Consider the following 13,596-nt stretch of genomic DNA (forward strand, 5'->3'; position numbering starts at 1 on the left):
AATATAGTTAAATTTCACACTTACTTCAGCACACATTGGTCCTCTGAGGGATTAACCTGTCAAACCATTTCAGCGTGTACTTTACCACTCTTAGTCTATGTTAATTATAGACATTTGCTTCTTTTTATCAGCAAGTACAATATTTCAGGTGAGATGAGCTAAAGACTTGACCCGATGTCATTACCATGAGGTCTTGCAAACAATATATAGCAGAAGCATCAGTCTGTGGTCTGAGCATATTTACAACAAATTAAAAGGGACACAGTCCTTTTGAAAACCACATTTGCTCTACAGAACACTATGTCCCACCCAATAAGTACAGAGGTGGTGGTGTGTATAATTTAAAAATCAAGTCATTTAATATACCTAGGATAAGTTGCACGGGTTGCATCCATGGTTACAAAAACAACCTACAAGTATGGCATATTGTTCGTTTTCTGCTTGCCTAGCCTCTATTTACTCAGTCTCTTGTTAACTCACTTGCAACAGACACTTAACATCAAATCTGAGCAGCATGGTCAGGCACCAAGGACACTGCAAGCTTCAGAGCAGCAGGGGGCGAAAAACCCAAATGATCAGTTTGCTCCTACTTTTGGTGAACAGCACCGTAATGTTACTAAATAAAAAATAACTAGCAATCCTCTCAGACCAGGGCAAACTTTCCATCCTATCATTTCAAAGTGTCATATTATTGGGCAACGCTGGTTAAGCTGCTAGATGAACCGCTCATCCCGTTTTCAGTCTTCTGAAGTGTTTTGACGGCACTTGGAACCTGTAATCCTGTGTGCAACGTGATCCCGCCACACCATACCTGTAAGCAAAAAGTTACATACAAGTAAAGTTTACTTTTATGGTTTTATTTTTACAATAAATGTTCCTGAGTTCTATGTAGCTTTTCTGCCTGTTATAGTAGCATATTACTTTTCAATGTGCTACAAAACAATTGGTAACTGTACTACGAAAAGCCATTTGTTGTGTTATCTGTATCCTAAGCATTCAGAATTTGACTCCTACCTACAGGCATTTAATTACATATATTTCATAGTGTCTTCAATGTTGTACAACACACGTGAATTAATTTGAAACCCACTGTTTCTAATGTTAGCACACCAAACCGGATTTTGGTGTGTTGTATTTTGATTGCAGTTTTAAGAGAACTTTTTTTACTCCACTCAATGACCTCCTGAATGGAAGTTGTTTTATATGCTGTTTCATTTGCTTTTTTTTTTTTTTTTTTTTAAAATACAAATAAAATGCAATTGAGACCTAGCTGACATGCAATGCTCTTAAAGTGATAGCTTTCATTACTACTGGGACAAAATGCAAATCAATAACAACTCAACATGGAGACCAAGACACTGAAATACAATGAATTTAATTTAGTAAACGCTACCCTCTTGCCTATGTTGTGAACGCAGGGGCCAAATGTACCAATATGTGAATCCAAACACATTGACAATCTGATGTACTGATTTATCATCTTCACTATGCCTAATGGAACTGCATCAAGACCATAATATAATCTGTCTTCATAAAGTGAACCAATCACTAGCGCTGGTAAAATAGATTTTGATGTATCGGTAAACCCAACTATTCCAGATAACAGATCCTGTATATGTATTTCTAAATTCCAAACTCATTTAGGTAGACAGAAAGGTAGAATAGATTAGCCATTTTCACTATAGAGAATTACATGCATTAATAAATTATTTAGTTAGTCCTAAATAATCTTTAATAAATCCCTCAATGGAACACAACAAGCAGTAACAAGAACAGAAAAAATAAGTAATATCATTGCTTATATAAGTATTTCAAGGGTGTTAGAACATTAGCATTATTTTCCCTCGTAAACAAAGTGTGTCATGGTGCTTGGTGTGAAAATAATGACAGTCTTTTTACTAACCATAAATCCAGGGACTACTGGCTGTGTAAACTTTGTTTTAAAGCTATAGAGTAACTGCTTTGTGTCCGCATTGTAAAATGAAAGCTGACCTGCAAAAACAAAGCAAAGCATAATTTTAACAGAATAACTGCTACAAACTTTAAAGGACACAAATCTAATTTAATGAAGATAACAGAGGTAAAACTATACAGCTTTATGAATTACATGATAGACAATATAAAAAGACTGCCTATGTTTAGATTTATGGTAGTATTTATTTTATAATAGTATCCTTACACTAGTCCTGCCTCTAAAGTATTCAGTAAAATAATATGAAAAGAATTCCAATAAAGGCACACTCTATATTATCTAATAAAATTAGAAACGACATAATTTATACTGTATCAGCTTTATAATTAATATAAGTAAATTATAATTTATATTATAAGTTTGTTTTGTAAAATGCTATGTTCTACATATCAGCCAGCAAAACAATCATTACAGAAAATTCTCATTTACTATGCAATGATCAATATAAAAAGGAATAAAATAAAATTGCTCAGTAATAAAGTAATAGTCCAGAACTAACTGTTTCTGCTATTAAGAGTTCTATGTATAATATCGTAAGTAACAATTATGGCTGAAGTATGGAGTATATGCTGTACTTTTCGGCTCACGTATCATGTAAACAACCACTTATGATTGTCACATGCACATTAAACAAATAAGAAAGCGTAGTATATAAATACACCATAGTACTAAATAACAGGGTTTACCTTGCAGCCCGATAAGGCAAACAGCTTAAACATAAAAGTCAGCAACTAAAAGTGCTGGTTTGTTATGAGCCGAAAGAGGCTATCGGCCTGCTACTAACCTTACGTATGTCTATACTATGTAAAACAGTGTAAAACAGCTGCAATACACATGAAGGCAAAAAAAAATCAGCAGTTTCTTCATGACCTTTTTATTTGCTTTCTACTAAGTGCACAGTGCTTTATGTATTTAGTATAAAATGAGTTTCTATGTAACCCTGTATGCTGGGTAGACAGCATTTTATACAGCACGTTCTAAATGTGCTAAGCTTTCTTCCAGGCCAGCTTCCTTGATACCTCACATTAAGAGAGCTTTAATGTATTCAGAAATCTGGCCCTGGGAGGGAAAATAATCAATGTTGACAAATCACCTTGAAAGCTGAATTGAGCTAGAACCTAACAGGATCTATCCAGGATGAAAGAGATACAGACAAACTCGCTTTTTTGAAATGGAATCACGAATTGTCACATATAAATAAAATTTAATGTTGTACAATCATAAACATATGTACAAATACCTACTAATGCTAACATATAACATGCTAAGGTGAAAGAAAATAAGCATAAACTACATCACTGTGCACTGTGACATAGTAAAAATATAATAAAACAAAAATATGTTAAAAGACGTGGCTCATGACTGCTAATAAAAAACCACAGCGCTACTAAATGAGATGATATGACAGCTGTCTTCCGTGTAGCCAATACTGTGGTCAAAGTATGGAATTGTAAAAAAACAGCTTAATGAGCAGATTCCCCCCAAAAAATAATTCCGATAATTGCCACAATCGTCAATCCACTAATGATAATGAATCACTTCTCGATGTATAAAAATCATTCAATGTCAATGTGTAGCTCTATATAGGGCATAAATAATCAGGAGCATTGTGCTCAAACTTGCTGGTTAATATCTGTTCCAAATGGATTTAAAGTCCACTCTGTATCCCAATGTGTAAGAAAAAGCCCAAAAACATGAGTAATAGATATTGATTACTCACTATCTGTAGCTGAAGTTGATATACCGCTCTAGCTGAAGCGGTATATCAACTATAGAGCTACACATTGACATTGAATGATTATTTTTTACAATTCCATACTTTGACCACAGTATTGGCTACACGGAAGACAGCTGTCATATCATCTCATTTAGTAGCGCTGTGGTTTTTTATTAGCAGTCATGAGCCACGTCTTTTAACATATTTTTGTTTTATTATATTGTTACTATGTCACAGTGCACGGTGCTGTAGTTTATGCTCATCTTCTTTCCCCTTAGCATGTTATATGTTAGCATTAGTAGGTATTTGTACATATGTTTATGATTGTACAACATTCAATTTTATTTATATGTGACAATTCGTGATTCCATTTCATTTCAAAATGTTATATATTTAGATAGACAGGCCACTAACGCTGCAGACGTTCTCTCTGGTTTATTGTTGTTTGTTGGTGGGTGCAGCCACCTCAGTTTTTGCAGCAGCTTGTTTTGGTCCTATATTACCTATATTTTGATATATTTTTTTCTATTTAGCATCCACAATTATAAGTATTATACTGGTTGATTTATTATATTGTTGCCAGATCAGGGGTAATTTTTTGGTTACATAGCCAAAACATGATTAAACTGATAATAGCACAAAACAGTTACAGATAGAGCTTGTTTGCTTTAGAGAAATGAAAGCTTGTCTATACCAAACAAGCTCCATCTATACGATAAGCAACCAATACCAAGTACGTATTGTACATGATTCAGGCCTGCTCTAACAAACAGTCCAATAAATAAACGTTTACCTCCATCGAAGTCACAGTATATGCCTATTCTATATGGTACTGGTACTTCCAGGGCTTTGGCCTTGTTGTTATGCTTTGCAGCAAATGATGCCTGTAGCCAGTTGTTCACATGTAAGCACCAGCTTGTGTTTGTCTTTCCTAGTTGGTCAAACTTCCCAATTGTTCTATATGAGACGCCCACGCTGTAGGATTTGCAGTCCTTCTGGGCTTTAACCTCCCAGTAATGCTGTCCACTTTCAATTGCTGTCTCACCTGTTTGAATAACAGTTTCATAAACAATAGCAGATAGTTTTATAATTACAGTGCTTATTTTCATACTACAGTGTACAAAAGAAATATATTATTTAAGCTACCTCTGTCCTGCATGATATCTATAATATAACAACCCCTGTTTTTAGGTAGCCCCCACCTCCCTGTATGAGAGTTAAGTGGGAGATCCTTCCCTGCTATGCCAAACATGTCCTGCCAATATCCAGCAGTGCCTGTTGTTTTATACCCAGGAGACAGTGCTGGAGGACTCAAATTGAAAACACCCGAGGACTCCAGCTGTGGTGAAACATTCAAACCTAGTAAGGGAGGAGTGCAGTGACTGTGACTGATTACGTGCCACAACCATTTAGTCATATACCACACTCATTACACACATTATCAGAAAAAGGTTGGAGGTCCCCGTCCAACTGATATACAGGGGCCCCCAACACTCCTCAACTTTGAAACGAACCTCAAGCAGGATAATAAAAAAAAGTGTTATAGAGGAATGAATAGCTTGCTGTACATCAAAACTAAATTTAACTTTACAGAAGGTGAAAAATAAACAACAGGCCTTACCCAACACTGTATAAGATTCCCCTGTGAAACGGTCTCTGCTGCCCCTCCCCATAGATGGCCTAGAAGTGACAGATGTTCTTTTCGGCGATGGGGTTGCACTTCTATAAGACGGATACAAAATGTTAGCATAGTGACTATGTAAAAGATAGAAGTATTTGCAATGAACATGTGATCATGTTAAAGGTAATTACTCATCCACAGAAGAAAAATCTAAGGTTGAGTCTTATTAAACTGTGGTTCAGGATGCAATAAAAATACTAAATAGCTCTACTGAAATGCATGGATCCGCATTTATATTGTATGCATGACTTTGTATTTCTCATGCATTCTCAAAACTAGGATTCGGTCCTTACTTCAGAATTATTTTCTCCTCTTGTCCACTGGCTAAATTGGTGCATTGGTAATGATATAGGAACCATACATAATTCTTGTATATTAGGAAATTAACATTTAAGAGTAATAAAGACAAGATTCTCCCTTCTTCTAGCTTTTTCTATATTTTGTTCCTCAATTAACTCAGTTTGTCCAAACGCAGTGATCAAAGTGGTCACAAAACAACAACATAATCAATAAGAATTAATTAATAAGTTTCCTCAAAAGTGATAAGAACATGTGTTTCAACTAATGTACTACAAGAGAAAAGGATTTAATGAGAAGTATAAAATTCAGATTATTTATTCTGTCATTCAGTGACACAGGGACCAAGGAGAGCTCAATAACGGTCAGAAACTAGAAACTGATGACGTGTGCAAACCAACTCTAACACACTCAAGTTACATGTTTAAATAATTTGGTGTTTTTTATTGTGAATGTTGAACCGTGAATGATGAACTTGGAACACAGTATGATTTAAATAAAAAATGAAAATACTTTTCATTACTTTAATTCAAAATATTATTGAAAGAGTGTTTTAGAACATTTTTAATGCAAACAGCAAAGCTTGAACGCGTACAACAAACCGCAAATACAAGCTAAAATTTTCGAACCCATGGTTCGAATCAGGGTCTATTGACAACTGTATAATATTCAGATAATCACAATCATATTCAGGGCATTCAAACTGGATACATTTTAGTATTTTATTATTACTTATGAGGGAAATGAAAACATTTTAATAAGGGAGGAGTGTGTGCCAAATAAGATAGCAGGCTTTATTTGTGGGGGCATCATGATTTGTGCAAGACATGCGTCTTTGAATTCCAGCTTGAAAAGAGCAATGAATGCACATCAAGGACCTCATTTAGAGTCGGACGCAAAGTCCGTTTTAGGCGCAAAAAAAAAATCATGCATGTGCAGAAAGCACCAAATCCGCCTTCATCTTGGACACTTGCGCCTAAAACAGACTTTGCGTCCGACTCTAAATGAGGTCCTAAGTGTACAGACGAAATGGTAGTTAGCTCTAAATGGCAATTCAGCTGTATATTAGTGAACGCCTAAAATATGCACACAGTTACACAATGGCACAAAAATTGGGGCTCTTTGTGAATGATACAAGTATGGTTCCCACAATAAAGTGTCAATCAATCCCAAAACTAAAGTTAGACATAAATACATATGTAGGCTTAATGTTAACATTAAGCCTACATGTGTTACTTCTGAAGGGGCATAGGGGGAAATAGCTGAGCTCTGAGAAAAAAAGGCAGGAGAAATCTAGCATCTCACTTTCAATTGACAGAAATAGGTCACCTGGACATGAAGGCACATTTCCATTGCCTAAACAGCATAAAACACCTCACTGTGGGTGGGTAAAATAGCTACCATATCTGAATATATTGAAGTAAAAATGCTGCTCTTCTATATAAATGTTATAGTTCCTGACACTCTGCACTACATTGTGAAGATTTTTGGTGCAGAAGTGAAATGCATATGTCAAAATAAATTAAATTAAAATGAACATTTCCTATTTTTCTGTCAAATACTGATTATTCATTATTAATTATGTATTATTTAGCTCACCATGGCAGTAAGGGGACATCGGGCTGTCTTTATTTCAAGTGTCACAATTTTACTGATACTGAGACATATACATACACAAACCCTTCTTAATAATATAAGGCAGTCAGAGTTAATCAGCATTGGATCACAATGATGTATGCAATCACTTCGTAGGGACGTTTTGTGAAAAATGAACACACAATACACATTGTGATTCCAATAGGAACAGTTAAAAAAAAAAAAATACTGCCCCAAATGTTGCCCTTCATGGAAGAATTGTACAGGGCCACGAAGGGTCTAAGAAATCTGCATTGGTTAATATAAAAATATAAAAAAGACTGACTGCTGTTAGTTTTGCATGATTAAATAGTGTTAGTTAGTACCTTTCTGGAGTATACTTAAACAGCTATGATTCTAGCCAGAAACAAATACTGGTATTAGACTATAGCACTCTTGGTCTAAGTACCTTTACCTCATTACTAAACTGAATGTTTTTTTTTTTTCAATTTTATTTAATTTTAGATAGTACTTTTAGTTGTAGTTGTACAGTCAAATTAATAAAAAAAAAAAAAAGGGTCAATACTCTTTACAGCCACTGTAATTATCTTTTTATAAAGGAAGATGACTACTTTATCCTGTAGTAGTGAAATACTTTTGCAGCTACTGCCCAGACTCCGTGACACGTCTGCAAACATCAGGAGCATTCAAATAGCAAGAACAGGCAAGTTGCAAAGAAAGCCATTCAGCAAACAGCAGAAACTCAGGCAACAGCTTTCAAACTCCAAAGGTAGACTAGAACATAAAGATTAGGCAGAATTTACTTACCAAAATAAAGTGTTGCATATGAAAGCATGAAAAAGAAATAAAAATACAAGCCAAACTAAGAACACAAACTTTTTTAAGAAATTCATCTGAATTTTTTTTCAATACAGTCTGAGAGCCCTCTTCGGGGGAGTTCCACCTTCCTATACAAGAAGATGAAGACAAAATCTCTGGGGGCTTCCCTAATGCAGATAAACTGTCATTTATGGACAAGATGTTCCCATCATTTTAGTTACAGTTTACCACTGTAAAAAAAACAAAATTGGATAACTTTACATTTTATATTATAAAGCTTAACCCCTTAATCTTACAATATTTGCCCATAAATGACATATGCATACACAGAAAGAAAAAAATAAATATAAATATATTTCCAACAAACAATATCCAGCAGCCTCTCGGTGATAAAAGAAAGCGTATTTGTGTGTCTTGTTTTTTTAATTAGCAAAGTAAGGAGCATGAATTTGCAAGGCTTATGTACTTATAAAATAAAAGCTACAAGTAAGCTCCATGCATGCTTAAATTGCTATCCTGATGACTAGCTTTAATGAAAGTAAATCATTTTAGACTGTTCGTTTGGTCGCATGACTCTGAGATAACAAGTATTTTTTTTTTAACACATTACATGCAGATAGGGTTTAGGCACATATGCTCATCTCAGACCTTCTTGAATCATTTTTCAGCCAGGTCTTTATAAATGTCTTGGTGCTTTATACTCAATGACAATACCAATAAGGCAACAGGTCTGTGGTCTAAATAGTCTGTTAGACTTTCTTGCAGGCTAATGTAACATAAAGAAAGGACACGGATATTGCTGTTCTGAGACTATAGTGTCCTTCTACTGAAGTCACAATCACTATCTTTTAACGGTAGATACAGGTGAATGCTTTCTGTGATCTAAGGAAAGGCTGGCTAGATTGTTTGCATGAAGTTAGTGTTAGAAGTAGTTGTATGCTAGAGATTCCAGGCAAGTCAGAGGTCCTAGTGCTACTCATAACTACATTATCTTCACCTGGGACTGTTCTTCAATGTAACATGGCCACTGTCAGACAACAGAAATAAGCAAATCGGTGAGTTATTTGGAATGCAGTACACAAGATCATATTTCATGATATTAGGGGATGTCAGTTTGTAACGCAGTTCTCCAAGCAAGTTGAGCTATGATTGCAAACACTGTAAATGTTTTTACTGACTGTTTTATAAAAATTGCCAATTTTTTTCCTAACATGTTATGTATGTATATAGTAAATCATTACCTCGGTGGGTCATCAACTGTTGGCCGATACCTACTAGCAAGCACTGACAATTTCAGGAGCAACATATTTCTCAAGCAAGTAAAACAGCCTACTGACTGCAGGTACTATTGTACATATAGGACCTCATGTAGAGTCGGAAGCAAAGTCCGTTTTAGGCGCATCCAGCAAAAAAACACTACCACGCATGTGCAGATAGCACCAAATCCGCCTGCATCTTGGACGCAATTAACACTTGCGACTCACTACGAGAGAACGGGAGGAACGCGGAATTGTGAAGGAGTGACCATGTAAATACATCCTAGTCGCAGGGAGGCGCAGACGCAACACACGTCAAAACAGGGCTAAAGCTGTGCGGCAGGAATTAGGTGGCACAAGCGTTAGCTAGGTGCAGTGACTGCTGGCAGCTCGATAGGGTATTATGAGTGGGACGCGACAGGGGTTGCCTGCCACTCGTATTACCCTACCAAGCTGCGGCACACTCCCACTCTTACACTTCTAAAACGAACTTTGCGTCCGACTCTAAATGAGGTCCATAGTGTACAAATATAAATTCACCAGGAATATTGTTGCGTAGAGTGAAATGTACTGTTTCACCTTTCCTTCAATGAAATTTTAATCAGAAAATAATTCAAACCTTTCACATCACATCCCAAGTTACCGACATGATCAAAATAAAATATGCTTTTTTTATGTCGTTGTTTGATTCAGTAGCTAGTCTGCTGCACTGCACACTTCATTTACCAGACTTTAATTGGCTTGGACATCCCTAAAAGCTGTATCCTCAAGGCATTAATCGGGTTGGTGCAAAGATCACATAAATTATTTTCACCCCTGATGCTTCACAATAAATAAACTTTGTGAATTAAAATCATAAATCCAGTAATAAGAATAGATCAATCTGCATTTAAATGTTTGCATGTATTGTAAACAAATATTGTGGGCCTCATTTAGAGTTAAAAGTAAAAGAGCTTCTCGAACATAGATGGGAAAATGTGCCTGCAAACTTTCGGTTTATGGGGGGAATTCACTTGGCAGAGTTACTGTAAAAAATAACGTGACCGCTGGTGGTCTCCCTTTTACAATGTGTCCAGCGTGTTCTGGAGCTAGTTGCCTATATTTCAGAAGGACCCCATGCCTGTGACCCCCCTGCTTTATCAATTATTAGCCTAAGCTTTAGTACTGGTGCTGGTTATTCATTTTAGAGGAGCAGGATGGACAGCATTTTTTTTTTTTTTTTTTTTTTAAGTATTTCTTTAATATTTTAAAATCCGTAAAGATATATGCTGATGCTTTAATCATCAGTGTGTATCTTTACAACAACCCTCAGGGCAGGCAAACGATCCTAAGAGGTTTATCTGCAGACGTGTCCAAGTCTAAGTAGGACGTATCTACAGAGGGCGCGCTGCACTATGCCCATCCCTGATCTGCCTCTCTAGGGGCATGGGGCTCCGAGTAACTTTCAATATATATTATTGTGCATGTATAATGCAGCAAAACACTTTCTGCTGTGAAAAAGGACTTACCTCCCAATCTAAATCAGACCCTGTATGTGTAATGTGAAAGCTTTAGCGTAAGTAAGTGCGAGTATAACAAGCCATTTTTAAACAACATTTTTAGGAACCAGAATACTTAAAATTTCATTCTTGTTGGTGACATATTGCCATCAATGGTCTCATTGATTATGGTGGTATATGGACATTGAGAAACAAACTGACATATTCCCATTAATCAGAATGTACAGTAGTAGAATAATGTGAAACACAGCAAATATGTTAACAAATCCACGCTTACCTGCCTTTATTCTCTTTTCCTTTCACCTTACTTTCTTGACTTTTACCAGCCATTGGATCCCATTCTACATAAGAGTCTTCCACTTTCAGGTTAAGATGGGAAGATGTGTTGTCAAGGCCAAAGTTTAGTCCTGCAGCACAACAAAGAACAAGTTGGACGTTTTGTATGAACTTTGTCTCATAAACTTGTGCATCTGACCCCATATTATATTTACATCAGTTTGACAGGCGTCTTGCATCACTACTCTGGTCTGTTGGTGGGCCATGTCCCTTCCACTATCTAAATCTCAGAGTGTGTGTCTTCCTGTATGCCTCTATTCACCTCCTCATATCCTTACACACACGCCATTCTCAGTTACATAATTAAACAATGAACACAGGCACAGACTGGGCCACTTGGGTACAGGGAATATTGCTGGTGAGCCTCACTGCCTGTCAGACCCACACCCTCTACACTGTTGAAGGCAGGGAAGCAGGACAGATGGAGAGGACACCTTGAAAAAAATACTATTTTTATTCTTCTGACCCAGCATCCCAAATCCGCTTCTATCTGTCCTGCATAGCACCAGTTCTCATTGTCCCTGTGGGGGTCCATCCTCGCAGTCGCTGTGGGACCCGGCCATTCGTCAGTGAGGTCAGCCTGAAAGTGAATCAGATTGAATGAGTTTGAAGATGGCCTGATAGGGACTTCATTGCACATGCACAGGATCTGCACATGCTCAGAAGCCCCTGTTCTGCCCTACAGAGTGTGGGGCCAGGAAGGGTGGTGTAGCATCACTGGGCCCTCCTCTAAAGGTTGCTATGGGGCTTGGTGATGCCATGTTCTACCCCTGTATACAAACCAGCTGCGGTAGAACTGCACGTCCCAGCATGCCATCTCAATGGGTATATGGTATGCCGGGACGTGTGAGGCAAAGGTTGTCATGGCAGGAATATTTTTTCAAGATTTTATTTTTTGTACTGATTTCTGTATAATGGATATACAATGATACCTCTTTCATACTGCTGTCAATGAGACCCAGGTCTCACCATTCACACTGAAGGCTACCCGGGTCGGACCCGGGAATAACCCTCCAAAAGACCCAGGTCTAATTCACGGGTTAAACTGGACCCATTCACACTGAGCCTCGACCCGGGTCGTCTGGTCTTGCCCTAGCAATAACCCAGGTTTTTGAAGCAGTGTGAACGGGGTAAAAACATGTGGTGAAAACATGCATCCAGAGTCCACAGTAATTTGGTATCCAGTATTCAGAAATCTGTAAATAAAAATAAATACAAAAAATCATATTCTTTAAACAATTTTTTCTAATTCTAAATGTAACCCCACTCCCTAATCCCAGTTGTTAAGTACTAGTCCTACACTACAGAAATCAATGTTCATCCAGAGCTGTTCATCTAGTGTTGTTGGCTAGATACAGTGCTACTGTATGTACTGAGCATATGGTGGACTGTCATTATGGCCTGGGCCCAATATTTTGTTTGTTATATATTGTGGGCATAGCTCAAACCTCCCAACTATCCCTATTTTGGCGGGACTTTCAGACTTGCGTCCACAAAATGTGAGGGGGGAGGGGCTTAATGGGAAAGTGGGTGGGTTTTGACCATTATGGCTATGTGGGCAGAGTTGGGAGGGGCGGGGTTTATTTTATCCTGCTTCCTGGGATTCTGAATGATGGGAGCTATGACTGCTGGTGTCAAGGAGGAACGCTGGTATATATATGCTATACTTTTTTATACTGGGGGGCAATAAAACCATCATAAACCTATTCCATATCTTATTAATGTAAATTAATCAGTGTGCTTCTCTTTTGTTGCATTATGCATTATCAAGGTCCATCTATTTATTATCATGTATTATTATTTATATAGCACCAATCATATTACGCAGGGCTATACAGATAATATGTAACCATTCACAAGAATCCATTCCTTATTGTAGCTTACAATCTAAATTCCCTACCACACACACATAGACTAGAGTCTGCGTCAGAAGCCAATTAACCTACCAGTATGTTTTTGGACTGTGGGGGTAAACTGAAGGAACCCACGCGCACACACAGGGAGAATATACAAACTCCTCACAGACATTGCCCTGATGGGAATCAAACTCACGACCCCAGCAATGCTAACCACTGCCTCTGTGCTGCCCAACTATGAGTTGTACCCTGGCCCCCTTTTGTCTAAAACCAGTACTAGAAGAACTAGAAGAAAAAGGTGGTCTGAACCTAGTCAGCCACATCTCAAAGTAACATGTTTAAATGTATTGTACATTTTACATGCTGTAAAAAACTGTAAAAAGTAAAGGACCACTAAACCTCACAAAGGGACTACCTGAAGCAGCTGATCACAACTTTATTTCACCTATCTTCAGTTTTGGTTAACTATTTGCGTTTCAGGTTTTGTGATTTAATGGCAAAAATAGAGAGAGGAGAAATAAAAGGTCTCTTCTCTCAGGGCTCACGCAGTTCCCTGGTACTAATGTG

General features: G+C 37.3%; 1 protein-coding gene across 5 annotated transcripts in view; it reads right to left on the minus strand.

Annotated features, from left to right (window-relative positions):
• Nucleotides 1-335: 335 nt before the first annotated feature.
• Nucleotides 336-13,596, minus strand: part of FSD1L (fibronectin type III and SPRY domain containing 1 like) — a 76,545-nt gene continuing 63,284 nt past the window's right edge. For 3 of the 5 annotated variants that reach the window (XM_075210421.1, XM_075210402.1, XM_075210411.1), the window contains 6 exons: nt 11,115-11,244; nt 9,080-9,109; nt 5,311-5,411; nt 4,483-4,734; nt 1,904-1,992; nt 336-811 (listed from right to left, as the gene is read on the minus strand). In XM_075210421.1, coding sequence (XP_075066522.1) covers nt 689-811; nt 1,904-1,992; nt 4,483-4,734; nt 5,311-5,411; nt 9,080-9,109; nt 11,115-11,244 — 725 coding nt within the window. In that variant the 3' untranslated portion in view covers nt 336-688. The remainder of the gene's footprint in view (nt 812-1,903; nt 1,993-4,482; nt 4,735-5,310; nt 5,412-9,079; nt 9,110-11,114; nt 11,245-13,596) is intronic. The other 2 variants (XM_075210438.1, XM_075210429.1) reach the window with 2 other exon arrangements.

Source organism: Mixophyes fleayi, chromosome 1 (genome assembly GCF_038048845.1).
Source record: "Mixophyes fleayi isolate aMixFle1 chromosome 1, aMixFle1.hap1, whole genome shotgun sequence".
Taxonomy (NCBI): Eukaryota; Metazoa; Chordata; class Amphibia; order Anura; family Limnodynastidae; genus Mixophyes; species Mixophyes fleayi.